The sequence below is a fragment of the Pelobates fuscus genome, chromosome 5, assembly GCF_036172605.1.
Source record: "Pelobates fuscus isolate aPelFus1 chromosome 5, aPelFus1.pri, whole genome shotgun sequence".
Lineage (NCBI taxonomy): Eukaryota > Metazoa > Chordata > Amphibia > Anura > Pelobatidae > Pelobates > Pelobates fuscus.
The window spans coordinates 16,743,224-16,761,932 of NC_086321.1; the positions used below are offsets into that span (position 1 = coordinate 16,743,224).

Genomic DNA, 18,709 nt, shown 5'->3' on the forward strand with positions numbered 1-18,709 from the left:
TTCCAGTTGAGCTATTTTGACTGTAAATTTGAAATTCACTTTGAATTTTCACTTTAGTGAATTAACAGTGGAAGTTCAAAATATTTTTCTGGTTGTTAATTCCAGTAATTTATCTTATGACTGAGAACCAGGCATTTGGTACATTTTAATGTACACAATTAATTAATAGTTTTTATGTGATTATTACAATTATTATTTTGTGTACTATTCTTTTGTAATTGTATTTATTACAATAATAATACTATGTGCAGGTGTATTAAAGGTAAAATGTGCCTATATAGGTATACATTTCACATTTGCAAATCCAGTACTACATGGCGAGCGATTTAACACCATATATTAAAATCCATAATTCACAGTATGATAAACCATACAAAGCGGGGCTCCTAATCTTAGTGTAGTCCTGGGACATACATGGGAGAGGAGTTGGGGAGACGGATACAGGGCTGTTCTATTTCTCTTGGTACTTATCTGTCATGATTCGCCCCGTGCCAAGCAGACTGCCAGGCGTGAACATCACTTATCAGGGCCTGGCTGGATTTGAACCTGGGTCATTTTACAGCCTAAGTCTGCGTTCATGCCTCTGAGCCACGTCAGAACTTGATTGTTCTAGCATTGTCTGCAGCACTAGGGGACTGGACTTCACCAGTGGCTCCTACCTGTCAATCTAAGTCCACCTGAGGCAGATTGATCATTACTTCAGGTATAAAACACTGCCTCTCCCTGAGGGCAGTGTCAGTTCGTTGTATCCTGTTTCCTAAGACTGACTTGGCTTGTGACCCTTTCTTCTTGCATTATTCGTTGTTGCCTGTTCGCTGCCTGCCCTGACCTGGTTACTGTTCCTGCCAAAGCCCCCGTGTACAGATTGACAGCCCAGGTCGCTCCTTATCTGGTTACCCTGGGCTGTGTTTATCTGCAAGGGCGAGCAAACATCTCTGCACTTCGGATTCCAAATAAGGTAAGCAGTGACAGTACCATTACTATGTAAGTATAAATTAAGGCCAACAGTCACAAATAGCAGCTAAAACATTGTTTAACGCTTTCATATCTTAGACATCACCAGGACATGTAAGTCTTGAAGTTGCCCTAAGATTAAAACAAGCCTTGCCCTAACCGTAGTCTTAACCAACCTTACCCTAATGTCATCTTGGAGTTATCATGCCTTCAGAAAAACGCAATGGCCTTATTTCCTATGGCACATGCTTCGTATAATATTATATATACATATATATATATATGAATTTGTGTTAATAAGTCACTAAACACCTTTATGGGACATATTATAGATAGATGATAAGAGTCAAATGAGTAATCAGTAGAGGATAAGTTATCTCAGTTATCAGACGAATACACTGTGTTCTTATAAAGAGCTCAAACATGCATACGCAGTGGTTTTCAGTCATATGTGTGCACTAGCTAAACATCCCCTTTATTATGGCTTTGACGATGTGTTCTGCATTCAATGTATTCGACTGGTAATGCTGGCTACAGAATCCTTATATTGGGAATCTGCAGCTAGGTGAGAATTATACTCATTGTCTACAGACTAATTATTTTATTAAACGGATACTTCTATCCGTTATTTATTGTAGGCAATAAAAATATGGCTTATTGCATGTCTCATGTAGACATAGTGTAAGTATACCATTAAAGAAAATATATACGTTTTAATACTTTAACCATGTTATTATATATTTAGGGTGAGAAAATAGGGGATTTGGTCATCAATGAATTAAAATATTTAGTCCCAAACAGGGAGGGATTTTTTTTTACGTCTTCACCCATCCCCATTGACATATTTAAAAGATAATATCAGTATCTATGTAATGGGAAGATGTGCGATCTGGGGTCTGAGAGCATTCAAGCACACCAAACTGTGCAGTCCTTTCAGTATAGCCAAATCCTGAATTATCCATTTGGCATTGCCAAATTGGAACAAGGAGCCACACAAACATTAAATGTATAATAATTAATCTTCTCCTTAATATCTCCATCAGTGGGCTTTGAGTGCTAGGGATTCCTGAATTTTTTTTTTGTCAAACTCTGAATTTTTTTTGACTAAAATTGAATGACCCTTTCCCTTCTCCTGGTTGCTATAATTCAGCCCTTTATCTTCTGAGACTCTTGGGCTCCTGTGTAATATGGAAGGATGTGGTATTGTATCCACTGCAGATAGGACTGAAGGGAATTAGTTTATTTCACAATGCAAAATAAAATCCAACCCATGTACACCAGGGACTTGGAGAGAAGGGGTAGCACTAAGCATCTTTCCTTGCTTTTGTTGTTTTTACTTTGAAAATACTGTTTTATGTGATTGTAGCTTTCAGTATTCACTAATAATATACTTGTATAAAAAAAATCTTATCCAATTAAAACCAATGCAGAAGAAATATCAGTATCTTAGCAAGCTCCTCTTCCTAATGTGAATACAGACAGTGAGTTGCTAATTTAATTGGTTGCTGGAGATAATGACTTCAGGCAGAGACCAACTTTAACTAATGGTTCCTCAATTTGCCAACTGCGTTATCTATTAGAAGTTAATCTCTATTTGGTGTCTGGTGAGAATGCTTTTTCTATGAGACTGGCTGAATGCGCGCAGCTCTTGCCGCGCATGCGCATTCAGCCGATGACATCAGAAGAGGGAGGAGAGTCCCAGCGCCGAGGGAGCCCTGCGCTGGAAAAAAGGTAAGGGATTAACCCCTTCCTCCCCCTTCAGCGCCACGGGAGTGGGACCCTGAGGGTGGGGGTACCCTCAGGGCACTATAGTGCCAGGAAAACGAGTTTGTTTTCCTGGCACTATAGTGGTCCTTTAAACTCAACTCTGTTATATTATATAATTATCACTTCCCAATCCTTCCTCCCCAATAGCTTAATGTTTATTTATAGTTTGCTATATTGACATTTATAGATACTTTATGGTCACGCCGTCCCCCGGCATTTTTGCCGTTTCCAATTTCAATATGTCATGGCATTAAATCTATCCTTATCAGCACAGCTATTACGTTTTTGACTTATTTAAGTATAAAACTTGTGGGAACTCATCACACATAAAATTATACTCGTTAATACTTATGAAAAACATAAAATTTAAATTTGGAAGGAATGCTTTAGAAAAATTGTTTTCTACATGTGATTTCAATTTCAATGACAAATCTTCTTTTAATAATAACCAATTACGTTGCACATAAAGGCGTTCCTTTACAGATATAATGTTATACTGGCACATGTCATGCCGCGTTGCAAGAATACTATTACATCGTATCACTTAATTGCCAATTATTTAAAGAATGATTATCACTACAGTGTGCCAAAGTGATTATGGTGCCGGGAGTAGCCTAATTCCCCCCCCCCCCTTCCTCCCCAAATGCAAGTTGTCAAAGCATTGTCACGTTTTTTTTTCCTTGCTTTTTTTGTTTGCAACACTATTATAAAACTACCCCCAAGATCTATAGAGCAGAACAAATAGAACAGTATTGTGGCAAGAAAATTGTGATTAAATGTCCAGGAGAAGAAAATGAATACAAATTTGGGTGCTGCTTGACATATGACCTCTTCTGCTAACTGATTTATGTCTCATTATGAGAATTCCGAAGCAGTAGTTTGCTTTACTGCTGCTGAAAATTATCAACTTGTAGGGGTTCATGTGTTTAAGATATAGCAATGTAATGCTGTAAAGCAACACTAAAACCACACACAGACAGAGAAGGATGCAGAGACATAACATTAGGGCATTCCACATTGCAAATTACGACATGAAATGTGGTGGCTTACACCTCCTAAACCATCACTGTAACAGCATCGTCAACAGTGCAAATGTAGGTAAATATTATCATTTACCTTCTATTACAGAATTCTTTTCAAGACAATAGTCCAAAGATTCAATTGAAAAAGCATTGTAATGCTTAGTTTAACTTGGCATTTATATTGTTTTTAGGGAAGTCTCAGGCAAGATAAAAAGGGTTTATCGATTCCAAAATGATGAACAGTTCGAATAGTGAATTTTCTTAAAAAAATAGTCTTAAAAAAAACATTGCTCGACAATGGTTGATTGAAACGTTTAAAACAAAAAGTATTGAAAAACAAAAAAACTAAACAGTACAACATTAACAGGCGTAAGGTCTAAACATATACCACAGTGAGAAGAACATCTATGTTTTGATTTTTGTTTTTTAATGTTGGCATGGTTTTTTTTGATGAAACTATCAGGATTTTTGCAGGAAAAACAAAATAGGTATCATCAATGGCTTTTGTTTCCATTTACATCAAGACTTGGTTTCTTGTGTCAGGAAGTCGAAGTCCTACCAGACCGCCACATACAAGAACGGTGGAGGCCAACAGGATTGGAATAGCTTTGGTGATTCCCACAAGGGAACCAAATATCAAGTTTCCAAGGACAGCCGCTGCTTTGCATAGAGCATTCAAGAAACCAAAACCTGTTGCCCTGAAACAAAAAATAGAATGTTAAAAGGAAGATCTCAATACATTTATTTGACATTATTGTGTATAATTCCATTTAGGTTTGTTTTTTAAACTGTCACTTACCATGCTGTTTTATATTATATTTACTAACCCTGTATATTTAAGATACATTTTTAAAATTAAATGTAGAAATCCACACTGCTATATTTCACTCTACCCGCAAGTGCTTCAATCTTGTCTCGCTGTTAAAGGGACACTTCAGACCCCTAAATCACTTTAGCTTGCTGGTGTGCTTTGTGTGAAGAGTGTGCCCTCCTTTTTCAATTTTAAAAAGTGCAAATTTCAATAAAAATTGGCATTTTTAAAAATGAACCTGGTTACACCCCCTAGCTGTCGATCAGGTAATAGGTCCTGTTCCTTCCTGGTTGTTTAGGCCAATGGAGCTAAACTCAAGAGGCAGCAATTGCCCAGAACACCTGTCTTGTAAAAACATCTCCTTGAGCTGCATTGGGAAGTCTGTGATTGGACAACCACAGAAAGTCTGGGCGGGGAAAGAAGGGAGGGGTCGCAAAGGCTGCAGACAACAGACCTTTTTATTGGGAGTTTCTCTTTTTATTTTGGGCATTGGAGTCTCCCTTTAATCATCTGCCTTTGCACGTGTCAGCATAAAGAGAGGAGAAGAAACAAAGTTTATTTTTCTTCTCTTCAAAGTACGTATGCCCTGGCGATGCCTGGATATGTTATAAATAAAACCACCAATCTAGGGAAACGTGCTTTGATTAGGCACTCTAACCATATCCTCATTGGTTATAGTGTCTGGAGAATTGTCACTCCATTCAGCACCTGTCATTGTACATGCAGGTTAATTTCATTTTAAAGAGTGTTAAATTCCATTTATACATTGCACATGCAGAAATACAGTGCAGATACAAGTGTGAGAATCTTCTGTACACTGAATTAATTAAACAATTCAAGAATGGAAGAATTCGATTGATTAAAGAGACACGATGTTTACATTACAGGGCTAAACACACCTCTAGTGGCAGTCTTTCAGACAACCACTAGATGGAGCTTTCTCACACACAACCAAGTCCGACTCATTTATTTGACAATCACCATCCTCACACATTGCACGAAGACTTCAAACGACTTGTGATGCTCCTCGTAGACAGAAGTCAGGCTACAGGAAGACAACATGGGAGGCAGAGCTAGCTGCTGCTGCTCGTGCCGAGTCTAGGCATTGAGAACAGGGTAAGTAATATCAATTTATTTCAGTTAGGGGGTCCAGGTATAGAAATAAGCACTAGAACACGCCTGCATTCCTAACATTATAGTGTTCCCTTAATAAAACCATGTTCTGTTAATCATATTGAGACTATGAAGCATTTTCGGTGGACTTTGTCAATGTCTATGTAGAATGCAGTTGGGGTTCATGTTACCTTTTGTCGGTGGAGTAGAGTTCCACGGTAACCACATCCAAGGAATTCCACGCAGAAATAGTAAGGCCATTGTAAACACATAACATGCCAACCATCATTGACTCGCTGGTACCAAACCACAGCAGGAAACAGCTGATCCCAGAGAGCACCATGGAACCTCCTGTGTAAAAAAAACAAAATCGCCAATAGTGCACCATTAGAAAATAGACACCTGTACTGTGGCTGACCAGGTACAGTACTCAGTATGAAACAGGTGATATAAGATTTCCCGTGACTCCGAACAGAGTGTTTGGATCTATGAATGATGTGCTTGGTTATAGTGAACTAAATGAACATGACAGTTTTGGTCCATGAAAAATGGTTATGACGGAGAGGGGAACCATAAGGGCTTATTCACTAAACAGTAAAAAACAAGAGAAATAGGCGCTCACTAAATAAACTAAAGGTGGGCAGCAGTGAACCGAGCAGGAATTCCCAATGCCTACTCAGAATAGTGAAACAAACAAGAAAAATAGTGGTAAACCGCGCCCAAACAGTACAAGTAATAATAAAATCGTATACATACAAATAGTCCTATAACAAGGAATGTATGGAACCTTCAATAAAAGATACAAAATAGTAATGGTGCAGTATATCAGGCAAATAAAAGTGGTTAAAACTTTATAAAAGACTAACTCACACTTTGCAGAGCTACTCAGAGCTCTGCCGTATAGCGCCTAGACGGTACAATCCCCGTCTCGGGATGTCAAGTGATGGTGCAGTGCGCGGTCCAATCCTCCACAGTAGTATATGGAAAAAAATATAGAGATAGGATCCAATAGTATAGCATGTATTGCAAACAGTGTTGATAAAAAAGGAAAAATATCCTACTTACAAATTTTGGAGCAAATATCTTGCTCTAGTATGTACAGCATACGGTGGTATAATCCCCACCAACGGATATAAATCAGGATGCAGGAAAATCAGGAACAGCAGATAAAATAGTAAAAACTATAGCTTTATTTAGAGTATAAAATATAACAAATATATATAAAATCAATAACTTAACGCGTTTCGCCCAGTCTGAAGAAGCCCTAGACTGGGCGAAACGCGTTAAGTTATTGATTTTATATATATTTGTTATATTTTATACTCTAAATAAAGCTATAGTTTTTACTATTTTATCTGCTGTTCCTGATTTTCCTGCATCCTGATTTATATCCGTTGGTGGGGATTATACCACCGTATGCTGTACATACTAGAGCAAGATATTTGCTCCAAAATTTGTAAGTAGGATATTTTTCCTTTTTTATCAACACTGTTTGCAATACATGCTATACTATTGGATCCTATCTCTATATTTTTTTCCATATACTACTGTGGAGGATTGGACCGCGCACTGCACCATCACTTGACATCCCGAGACGGGGATTGTACCGTCTAGGCGCTATACGGCAGAGCTCTGAGTAGCTCTGCAAAGTGTGAGTTAGTCTTTTATAAAGTTTTAACCACTTTTATTTGCCTGATATACTGCACCATTACTATTTTGTATCTTTTATTGAAGGTTCCATACATTCCTTATTCACTAAACACCGAATTGTATTAAATTGAAAACCAAAGATTGGAAAGTTCAGCATTACACAGAAAACAGGAGCAGAGAATATATCAAGGTAATGTATAGCCAGATTTCATATTTTACAATAAAAAGATTACCATGGGGCCCCTTACACACAGCTCAAGGCTTGGGCCCCGTGGGCCCTCCCCCCAAGACTGCCCACAGGAAACAGCCCTAAGTCCACTCACAGGGAGTGGAGTGTGTGTGTAGGGTCGGTGTTGTGTGTTATTGTAGAGGGTGGGATGTAGTGTGTGTGTAGTGGATGCAGTGTGTGTCTGTGTAAGCAAGAATGTGTGTATGTATAGTGAATGCAATGTGTTTTTTTGTTAGGGAAATGCAATGTGTGCTTGTGTGCGAGTGATTCATTGTGAGTTTGTGTGTGCGAGGGATGCATTGTGTGTTTCTGTGTGTGTGTGTGAGGGATGCATTGTGTGTGTGTGTGATGCATTGTGCGTTTCTGTGTGAGGGAAGCATTGTGTGTTTCAGTGTGTAAAAGGGATGCATTGAGTGTTTCTAGGTGTGTGTAAGAGGGCGGCGTAGTATGTTTTTCTAAGTGTGTGATGCATTGACTGTTTCTGTATGTGTGTGTAAGGGATGCATTGTGTGTTTCTGTATTCACTTCCAGCAGCTGGTCCTCTTATTCTCGCGAGCTCCGGCACCATGTGGAATCAGAGCGTTGCTGTAGTAATCCACGTCAATGCTCTGAAACCCGGGCTCACGAGAATGAGAGGACAAGCCGCTGAAGGTAAAGGCTAAGAGTTTCCTGGTACCCCCTATGATTTCCCTTATTTGTGTGTGTGTTTCAATCTCTCTCTCTCTCTCTCTCTCTCTCTCTATCTATATATCCTGGGTCCCTTACAGGTGTCGGGATTACACCTCTCTGATGGCAACACTGACCAAAGGTATACACACTGTTAGGAAGGAAGAGGTAACAAGCTATAAGTATAATGTTAATGTCTACTTTGGATACACTGGTAACATACCTAACATTGTTAATCTCCCAATCTTATCCATTAGAAGAGCAGAGACAATGTTTCCTGGAAGAACTGCCAACGTCCCCAAGAAATTTACGAAGTAGATCCAGTAGGCACTGTAGTCGTCATCAAAAGTAATCTGACACCCGACTTTAGAATGCTCAATCGTGCAATTCTCCAACCTGCTGTCAGTGAACTTATACTTCTCGAGATCTGGGGAAATCAACCAAATAAATCCAGAGATATTTACATCAATTTAAAGAGAAAATACTGTATATCTGGAAACATTTTTCCAAAAAGTTAAACTTTATGATGTGTAGGTACTTTGGGACATCATCGCAGGTGAGAACAGGCACTATCATTGGAGGTGCACAATAAACAGACAAGCTGCATGTACAGACATAATTAATGTAGTGGACAGATTTCCCCAGAATTGCTCATATACTGCCTTGATAGCCACAGGACACTTTGTCTAATAGTTACACAGGTTATTGCCTGACTCGTTAACATGAATGAAATATACCTAAACACATGTATCATTATATTTCATGAAACATCTATATTGCTATAAAACTATAATTTCACATTTTCTTATAGTTAAATAGACAAGGATGTTGATTTCATTGTAGTGGTAGATATGCACCTGTAGTGCCCCAATATTGTGTTAAAAGAAGAAAAGATCACAGGCACAAATTTTAAGCCGTATGCAGCTTTAATGTAACAAAATGCAACGCAACGTTTCGACCAACAAAGGTCTTTTCCAATATTGTGTTAAGTCACTTAATGCCTTGTGTGTCCCTCTCATGTTCACTGTACGTAAACTAAATCCGTCCCCACCTTTTTAAATAGGGGTAAAGTTTGACACAATCCTTGCTTCACAACGGCTTTGTATTTCAGAAAGTGCATCACTCAGGCCCAAACCAGGACTGTGACAACCCCAGGGTGTGATCATTTACCATTAATTCTCCCACAACCTCTTCTGTAGAGCAAAATGTTGGGTATGTCCCAAGAAAACCCCCAATAATGTGATCACCATTCATATAATGCAAAGAGTAGTTTTGGGGTTTGTGTTGCGACAGCGGAAGATCAAACCCATAAACCTCACAGTGAAACATGCGCATAGCAATATGGGGAGTTCAATAAACCTAGAGTTTCAATGGAACTCTCACACTCTTAGAATATTAGAGTTGGCAGAGGGGCAACGAGGCACTTCATTAAAAAGAACATCGTTCTATGGTATTAGAGGTTTCCTTTAATTAACTGATCATGGACATAATGATGATGATTATAAGTCTACTGATAATAATAATATGAAACTATTTAACCACATGGGATACATTTTAGCTTTCACTAAATTTAAAGTATGCCCGCGTCAGGATTATCAATGTTATTACCTAGCTCAATGGTAGTAAACTTATTGATCAAAGGAGGATGTAAAGTGAGTTGATATTGTCGTAAATCAATTATGTCTGCCAACAATATATTTGATATATTACTTAATATTGCTGGATGTTTTATTTTCTTTTTATTTCATGTACGTTTTGAGAATTCTGAGTTTGGAGGTTCTGTGCGATGTGTAGAACATTAATAATGAATACTACCAGTAGATGTCACTATATTCATACTCTATATTGGACATAATACACGCCCGTATCAACTCCCAGTTACCGATTGTACGTCACATTAGTTGTTACAAATTATTTATTACGCACTTTATGAACTAAATGTTTTTTACTATAATCTAGGCTACATATAATGACAATTACAATTATGTTTATAATGCCAACGTATTCTGTAGCACTGTAAAACAGGCAAAACAATACAAACAATTCTACTAAACCACATTTGACAGAAGTTAATAGTAGCTGAACAGGCCCCTGGCCAAGTGAGCTTACACTCTAAGATCAGAATTATAGTTACCAAGGTACTTGCCTTGCTTATCTGTACCTGTAAGTAACATGATCATTGAAAGGGGTTCTCTAAGCACCATAACTACTACACCCCACTGTAGTATTATGTTGCCAGGAGTCCCTAAGTGTCATCCCAATGTTAAGAGCCAAACTTTTCTAATGGATTGGCACTTACTAGGACCCTCTGGGACCCCACATTCTTGCTCCCATTCATATTTGCTGTTGCAGACGTTTCAGTTCCCTATTTGCATGAGCAATTACGGCAGTCTTTGGACAGAATGAATTGACTGAGAACATCCGCCAACAAGTCTTGCTCAGCCAATATATCAAGTCATAATTAGGACAAAATGGATACATTTATCCAAAAGGAGGGACTGGATGGCGATTGACTGGGAACCCGAGCAGTTGGTTGTTACCCAGGTAACAGTTCAAAAGATGTGACTCCCGGCACCATGAACACTACAGCACATATTAGTGGTTATGGTTATCAGAGTGCCCTTTCAAAGGAGAAAACTGTATAAAGAAAATTAACATAAAACATCACAATCTCACCTGTATTGACAAAGTGAGAATCGATGAATGTACAGTTTCTAAAGTATGTGTTCAGTGATGTAACGTCTTCAAAGTAACACCTTTCAAACCAAGAGTCTTGGAAGACTACAGATTTAAACTTCATCGAGATGAACCTGTCCAATAAATGGCATTTCTGTTATCAAACACATTGATCAGAAAAAACATCACTTTTTATTCTTACTTTTAATAAGGCTGCAAGTTTCTCCGAACCTGCAAACAATGTGTACAATTTCAAACAATACACAAACGTTGGAGAAAAACCTCCATCAAAGGGAAATATATTTTTTTACTCCGCTTAATTAAACTACTACAACTAAAAAGTTAGTTGTCAACTCTGCACAACACACTGTATATGAATGAATACATCTTTAATTTGGTGAAAATCACAAAGAACAAACATGGCAAACGAAAATATCACAGGAAAATACCCAAGCAGTCAGGTTCCTCGTACAACATTCGGAAGATCACTAAAACAGAAAAGGACCATCATTGGATAATAGTGAATTGGAAACTGAATTACAAGATGTAGGCTAATATAGGGGATTTGGGAAAATTCCCCAATTGGGTATTTTGTCTACTTCTCGAGCTTCTCTGATAACTTGTTAATCGCTGCTCGACGTGTGCGGGGCAAGAAAAGTCAGCTCTTGGCAGAACAATCTTTCCAAAAAAATAAAACATATTCCAGGACACCGGTATCATGACCAAATGTCGGTTCAGCTTGGCAGAATTTCAGAACTGCTCCTCCTTTTATTCCCTCTATTGCTAATCTCGATCTGTGAATAAATCAACATTTAGTGACTGTTCCCTAGCCATCAATCAGCTTTTTTCCCCCATCAATCAATAGGTTTTTTGGCGCCACAGTGGAACGCTGAATTGGGAACTGAAACAAGCATGTTTGGCAATGCATAGTTTGTTTGGTTTGTCATTCAGGCACACAACGGCTCGGAATCTGTAAATTCGTCCGATTGCCCGATGGGACCAAATTTGGATGAATTGCTGTGCAGACTGTAATGAATCTTCAATCTAATCTTTGCCTATTAAAATCTAACTTTCTTGGGTCTGGAGGGTCCCTTTAAAACTGAGCAAAATGAAGTTACCAAAACCATAACCTAATGCTTAATGGCTAAATACACAAGTCAGTCACTAAACCAAAATATCGCGAAGAGCTGGCAGCAATTGCACATTTTAGGACAAAATAGGGGAATAGTGGCATTTACTGATACTTTGTAAGAGCAAGTTTGTCTGGTGTTGGGAAGTACTGTGTGCGACAAACATATGTGGCTGATAACTTGGAAAGCGAATTCACTGCAGCTAGAAGTAAAACGAAGAATCCTCCAGACCAAACAAATTCTCCACCAATCAGGAGCCTCTTAGTTTGGTCTTTGGGGGAGGGTTGAAGGGAACTTATTCTCAGCAGGGGGTTATGGGATGTATATCGGCCCAAACCATGCTGCCAGTCATGTGATGAGTGGAACTGTTAGCTGACAGGAGTAATATTGTGTCTGCTCACAGTTTAGTGAATCGGACTGTATGCTACGATGTTCTGATCTTCAAGCATACATGAACACTCCCTCACCTAAAGCTCTCGCCTTATCCACAAAGGGGAGTGCTTACTCAGAGTGTGCTGAATGCTCACTCAGATAGGACGTACCTTGGAAGGCAATGGATGGTTTAGCAAATATCCTCATGTTTCTAGAGCATACCTGTAGTTACGGCCCAGCTAATACACAACACGTAATATAACACTACACACGTCACGTAGAACATACATAAAACAGACAACAGTTTGTTTAGATAGAGACATGCCCACCGATTCCCTAAATATTACTGCCGTGACACAGAGAAACTGATATTCAATTAAAAACGTAAAAAAAACGCAAATAAATGAGTAGTGAACCAACTACCTGTCATTGACAAACTCCCCATTTTTATGGTTCTGATTTTCCAATGTGAAGTTGAAGACGTAGTTGGAGATATTTTGGCCGTTGAAATTTTTCACCCTTAAGGCGTATTCGTCTTCCTGGAGATGTCTAATAACATCAGAGAACCAGACTGACAGTCCGTAATACCTGCAGCAACACAGAATGCACGCATTATAGGCTGTTACGGTGAGGTCGAGTTAACAGAATTCTAACCAAATTGCAATTCTCACATTCACTAAAGACCAATCTGGTTACAATGTTGTGTTGTCAACTAAAGGCGTTCGTTTCATATATACTATATAGGGTCTGCTTTAAAATACCCAATTCTCACACAGAAATCAAATAAAATATATAGGATGGATACATCTATCAAACACCAATGTTATATTGGTTTCACTTGGAGCAAATCTGGCAGAAGATAAATTAACAAAATAAATTCAGCTGCTTTTTGTAAGTGGATCTATAGAAGGAGTACACAGCATTTGCCGTAAAGCGCTGCCGAATTTGTTGGCGCTATATAAATAATAACATAATAATGATAACTGGAAGCCAAGCAGCCAGCTGACATTTATAATAAAATAACAGGAATGTAATGAATATAAATAACACAAATAATATGACATGCATGTAATAACCTTAATACATGTGTTTAGTTACTGGGCTATTTTGGATGTCTCTGTGATGTTCATCATTTCTTTCGTGGAGTTCGTTCCTAAATTGGTGGTAATGACAGCTTTCTGTTATAATAGATTGTACTAGAACCGGCTACTGTCTGCTTGCAAATCCAATCCAACCAAATGATTGAAATTCGGTTAAACTGGAATTGCAAGCAGGCAGCTGTCAGTTCTGTCTAATTACTGTTGTATTTCAGTTTTTGGCTGTGAATTCCTATTATTTAGTTAGAAATCCAGTCTACAGTACATTCCATTTAGTTACAGAACTGATAATAAACAGAGTGCACAATTATAATTGATTTAAGGGTTTTTATACAGAAACGCTATTCACATTTTCCATATCCCATCTAATTTGTATGCGGTATTACAAAATGACCATTGATAAAGTTTGAGAATAATATCCGGATTTCACAGTCAGAATACCCCCCAGAGGGGTCGGGATTATTTTCAGGGAAGGAGTAGCCATGATCATATTTAAGGGTTTAATTGCTAAACTATGAATAATGATGCACTGACAACCAACGTTTTATTGTCCACTTTAAAATCAACAAAGGGAACACATTTGTGACAGGTTGAACATGCCATACTTTTTTGACCTATATAACAATTCTATCGTGTAACTATGTGACTGTGCTTGGGGGACTGAGGAGTGTAACTAGTACCAAAGCGCAAATATCTCTGTATGTGTTTTAAGCAGAAACTATGCGCATACAGATTCCTACCACCATAACCACTGCTAAAAGCAAAATGGGTCATGGTGATTGGAGAAACACTTTAAAGGGACTCTCCAGTGCCAGGAAAACATTCATTTCCTGGCACTGCAGGACCCTGCAGTGCCCCTTTCCCTCCTACCCACCATCCCATGTTTCAGAAGGGTTTAAACATGTCCAGCGCCGATGTCCAGACTTACCAGAGTCCAGCGCTCCGCCTACTCTCCTCCCCCACCATGTGGAGGACCTAACGCTTCAAGGTAATTATTGCAGTTTATAAAAACTGCAATAATTACACTCGCAGGGTTAAGGATGGTGGGAGTTGGCACCCAGACCACTCCAATGGGCAGAAGTGGTATGGGTGCCTGGAGTGTTCCTTTAACAAAAGTGCAATTTGTGAATATGTTAAATAAATGTACACACTTTTATAATTGGGAGGAGAAACACCTCCCTGGCTATCACTCAAAACATCAGAAAAGCATTGTTCAGATGTGGCAAGCACATGGGGCTAGGGCCCTGTACTACAGCTCTTTGAGAAGCATTGGAAATCGACGATTGTATGTGCGCACGCACAATCGGAGCTCCAGTACAGATGCTTCTCATTGAGAAGCTTCCTACTGGCCATTTACCCAGCACAGAGTGAACGCCTTGCAAATGCAGCAGAAAGCAGGTCTGGAGCTTTTACAAGCTGTTTTTTTGTAATTTACCCCGTAGGAAAACATGCACGCTTGTTTTCTTTACATGGGGTTATATATACTAATTAGTAAAAAAAAAATAAAAAAAAAACATTGCATGTAAACACAAGCAAAACTAAAAATCTAAATTGCTTTTTTTCACACTAAATACATTTTTACTTTTATTTTTTCATCTGCAGCTCATAAGTGTATCTAGAAGCTTACCAAAAATAAAAAAATAGACCTAGCATCTGGGGGAACATTTTAAAACGCTCGAAAGATGATGGAGGTTTTATACACAGTGTCCATTCTATAAATTCTCCATTTAAAGGCGTAGTCTAGCATTTTTCTGGAAAAATCTTATAAATAAAGTCTCACCCGAATGACAGAGTGAGCCACACCACTGTAAGCTTGATTGTGTTGTCTTTGACAGGATAATCAAAGCACTTCTGAAACGTTAACCAAATCTGTAAAGTAACGTACAACATTAACAGGCATGTCAGCAAAATGATACACTACATCATAATATAATACATCACATGACAGACAGAGATAACAGTAATTAGGGGGCTGTGTAATTACATGCTTTCGTTTTAATTAATTTGCAAAATGAAGCAGAAATAGCATAAGTGTGGGAGAGACCAATGACTGCCGGTCTATATTATTATACATTGAGTCAGGGTTCGCTGTTATCCCAGTTTCAGCATTAAAGAGACGATATTTGCATGTACTTATTAGGGGCCAACTCACTAAACAGTAAGCGGTGCTGAATTAATCAAAATCTGTAACAATGTGGACCAGAAGAGGCGGGATATATATTTTTTGCATTTAAACTCTTTTAACAGTTAACATAAGTTATAGGTGATTTTCAGATTTATTTAATTATGTAAATTCATGAAAATGTTAGTTCCCTTTTAATCGTTTGATCCTAATTTACATATTGCTGCCAAATGCCTCATCTTTCTTCCCCTCATTTATTGACTTACAAAGCACTATGTAGATCTGTCTGTTCCGCTATCTATCTATCTATCTATCTATCTAATCATTTCTTTATCAATCTATGCCGGTTTCATTTCTTGTCTTATATGACTTTTTTTAACCTGTCTATCCACCTGTCTATAGTCCATTACATTCACAATCTGCCTGTTTATCTATCTCTCTTTCTTCCTGTATGTCAGTCTGTCTGTCTGTCTGTCTGTCTGTCTATCTCTCTTTTTTTCTGTATGTCAGTCTGTCTATCTATCTCTCTTTCTACCTGTCTGTCCATCTACCTCTCTGCCTGTGTGCATGTAGCAATCTGTCTATCTGTATGTCACATTTTCTAAATGCATGTCAGTCTGTCTGTCTATGTATCCATTTGTCTCTCTCTATCTTTTTCTCTCTCTTTCTTCATATGCCGGGTTATTCTCTAAACTGAGAATTTAATGTAAATATCGAATTCATGTTCAAAATAGCCGAACTTGAATAATTCTCTCAGCTATGCATTCCGTCGGCTAATCTGGCCTTAGATGTAAAATTCACTTTGAATTGTCACTTTATTAACTAACCCAGCTCAGGTAAAACTAGTAAAATCTGCATTTCTCGACAGCTTTGTAGCAGTTTGGTAGTGTGTAGGGTAATTACATAATGACCCTCCGTGGTAGAGATCTGTGTTTACACGTATTTAATATGCTCTAATACCACTTTGCAATATCCAGAGTTTTCATTTGTATCTCACTTACACTATATAACTCAGTGCGAACTCTGACAAAGCCCCTTCGATACCAAGTGCCTGTGTCTGATTCAATTTCTATTAGCTCGTCTATTTGTTTTGGAGTCTTGATTCTTTGAACCTGAAATAAAAAAAATAAAAAAACAGATTTATTAGGAAAGGCCATTCAGCACATAGAAAACTGCCTGGGAGGGCCTAGTGACTTGTAATAGGGTCCTTTACAAGTGGCGGCCTGTGAATTTTTAAATGATAGCCAACTAGGCTCCACCCCTAAAACATGATCCCGCCCCTCTGTTAACTTTGCCCCTAACCTGTTGGATGTTGCCTATTTAAAGGACCACTATAGTGCCAGGAAAACATACTCATTTTCCTGGCACTATAGTGCCCTGAGGGTGCCCCCACCCTCAGGGTCCCCCTCCTGCCGGGCTCTAGGGGGTGGAAGGGGTTAAGCTTACCTCTTTCTCCAGCGCTGGGCGGGGAGCTCCCCTCCTCCTCTCCTCCCTCTTCTTCCGTCACCACCTGAATGCGCATGCGCGGCAAGAGCCGCGCACGCATTCAGCCAGTCTCATAGGAAAGCTGGAGAGAGAGAGAAGCGCTGTTCCGTACAGCAGACCACCAGAGTCCTGTGAATACAAAGCAATCCCACTAGCTCTAGTATAGCTAGGATACCCTGGTTCCCACAAAACGAGTCGAGGCTGCGATTTGAAGGTCAAACACGAACTGGCTTTAATGGCACAGGGTTAGCGTTATTTATGCAAAATCCCAGGTCCAGGGACAGCCCCCTCTGGACCTGATGGGATACAGGGACAATACATACAGTTGACCAATGACAATACACTGCGTCGTTTGAAATAGTCCCAACCAGCTTGGAGATAATGATTCCAACAGTTATGGCAATTCAATTATCTCCAAGTGCCCAGAATCCCACGTGCATTTCCAACAGGTAAAAACAGAATAAAATATATATTTATAACAATTTATGAAATACCCCTTATATTCTACCATTCGTTAGATAGCTTGGGTCTGAGCGCATCAGATAGACGAATAGCGCTCAGACCTCACGAACGGTATGGCTAGTCTCTGAGATATAAGTCTTTTTGTGTCTCGTTGTCCCGAACACGAGATGGCGGCCATTTTTTCTGCTGGTGGATAGGCGAGCGGGTATCGGTTCCAAAACTCCTGGAACCAAACATGGATAGCTAGCTGCACGAATACCGCTCTCTGTCTGGTTGTCCCACCCCTTCGGGAACCGAATGTAGACCGCCCTGAAGGGACCAATTAGCCTGCGGTTAACCGCAGCCTCAGCATTCTAATTACGGACACACACCGGGGTGTAGGTGGTCCTCGTTCGGGAGTTTGGATACGGTGAAAATAGTCGACGAACGAGGCCACCCTGAAGTAGTCAATTAAGGTTGTGGTTAACCGCAAACCGCAACCTCCCGGTGGTCGTCCGTTCGGTTGTTTCTGAGGTCAACAGGGTTAATTGGGGCAAATGCCAGGGGCCGGGTGGTCCGAGTTCGTATGCACGAATTTGTAAGCCCAGGGGTTCGTGTAAATGGGTATAAGTAATAGAAATACCGAAGGAACCGTCTTCGGTACTTTAACATAAGGTAATCCAATAGGAGTCTGTGGAGTGTCCGTAACAACAGACAACACATGCTTAATTAAACATCAAATCTCAAAGGTGTAGGGTTACACACAAAAAAACAAAAAAAAAACCTCAACAGAAAAAAAAGAGTTAATTTTTTTTTATTGTAATTGCTGTAACATAAAGCTGTAGTTGTTCTGGTGACTATAGTGTCCCTTTAAATATGCAAAGAGTAATAGAATCTAAATACATTAAAGGGACACTCCAGATCCTTAAAGCACTTTACCTTGCTGAAACGTTTTATGTTTAAAGAGTGTGTCCTCTTTTTTTCATTTTACAAAACATTCAGATTTCAATAGAAACTGACACTTTTTAAAATTAACCCCTTCAGGACCGGCCTGTTTTTGCGATGTTTGTACGTTAAGGACCAGAGCAGTTTTAACACTTTTGTGGTGTTTGTGTTTAGCTGTAATTTTCCGCTCTCTCATTTACGGTTCCCATACAAGTTATATATTGTTTTT

General features: G+C 39.1%; 1 protein-coding gene across 1 annotated transcript in view; it reads right to left on the reverse strand.

The window, feature by feature from the left end:
- Window positions 1-4,022: 4,022 nt before the first annotated feature.
- SV2C (synaptic vesicle glycoprotein 2C) overlaps window positions 4,023-18,709 on the reverse strand; it is a 210,419-nt gene continuing 195,732 nt past the window's right edge. The window contains exons 7-13 of the mRNA XM_063453613.1: window positions 16,611-16,721; window positions 15,268-15,356; window positions 12,814-12,978; window positions 10,889-11,022; window positions 8,436-8,639; window positions 5,859-6,018; window positions 4,023-4,441 (exon numbers count right to left, since the gene is read on the reverse strand). Of these exons, the coding sequence (XP_063309683.1) occupies window positions 4,258-4,441; window positions 5,859-6,018; window positions 8,436-8,639; window positions 10,889-11,022; window positions 12,814-12,978; window positions 15,268-15,356; window positions 16,611-16,721 (1,047 nt within the window). The 3' untranslated portion in view covers window positions 4,023-4,257. The remainder of the gene's footprint in view (window positions 4,442-5,858; window positions 6,019-8,435; window positions 8,640-10,888; window positions 11,023-12,813; window positions 12,979-15,267; window positions 15,357-16,610; window positions 16,722-18,709) is intronic.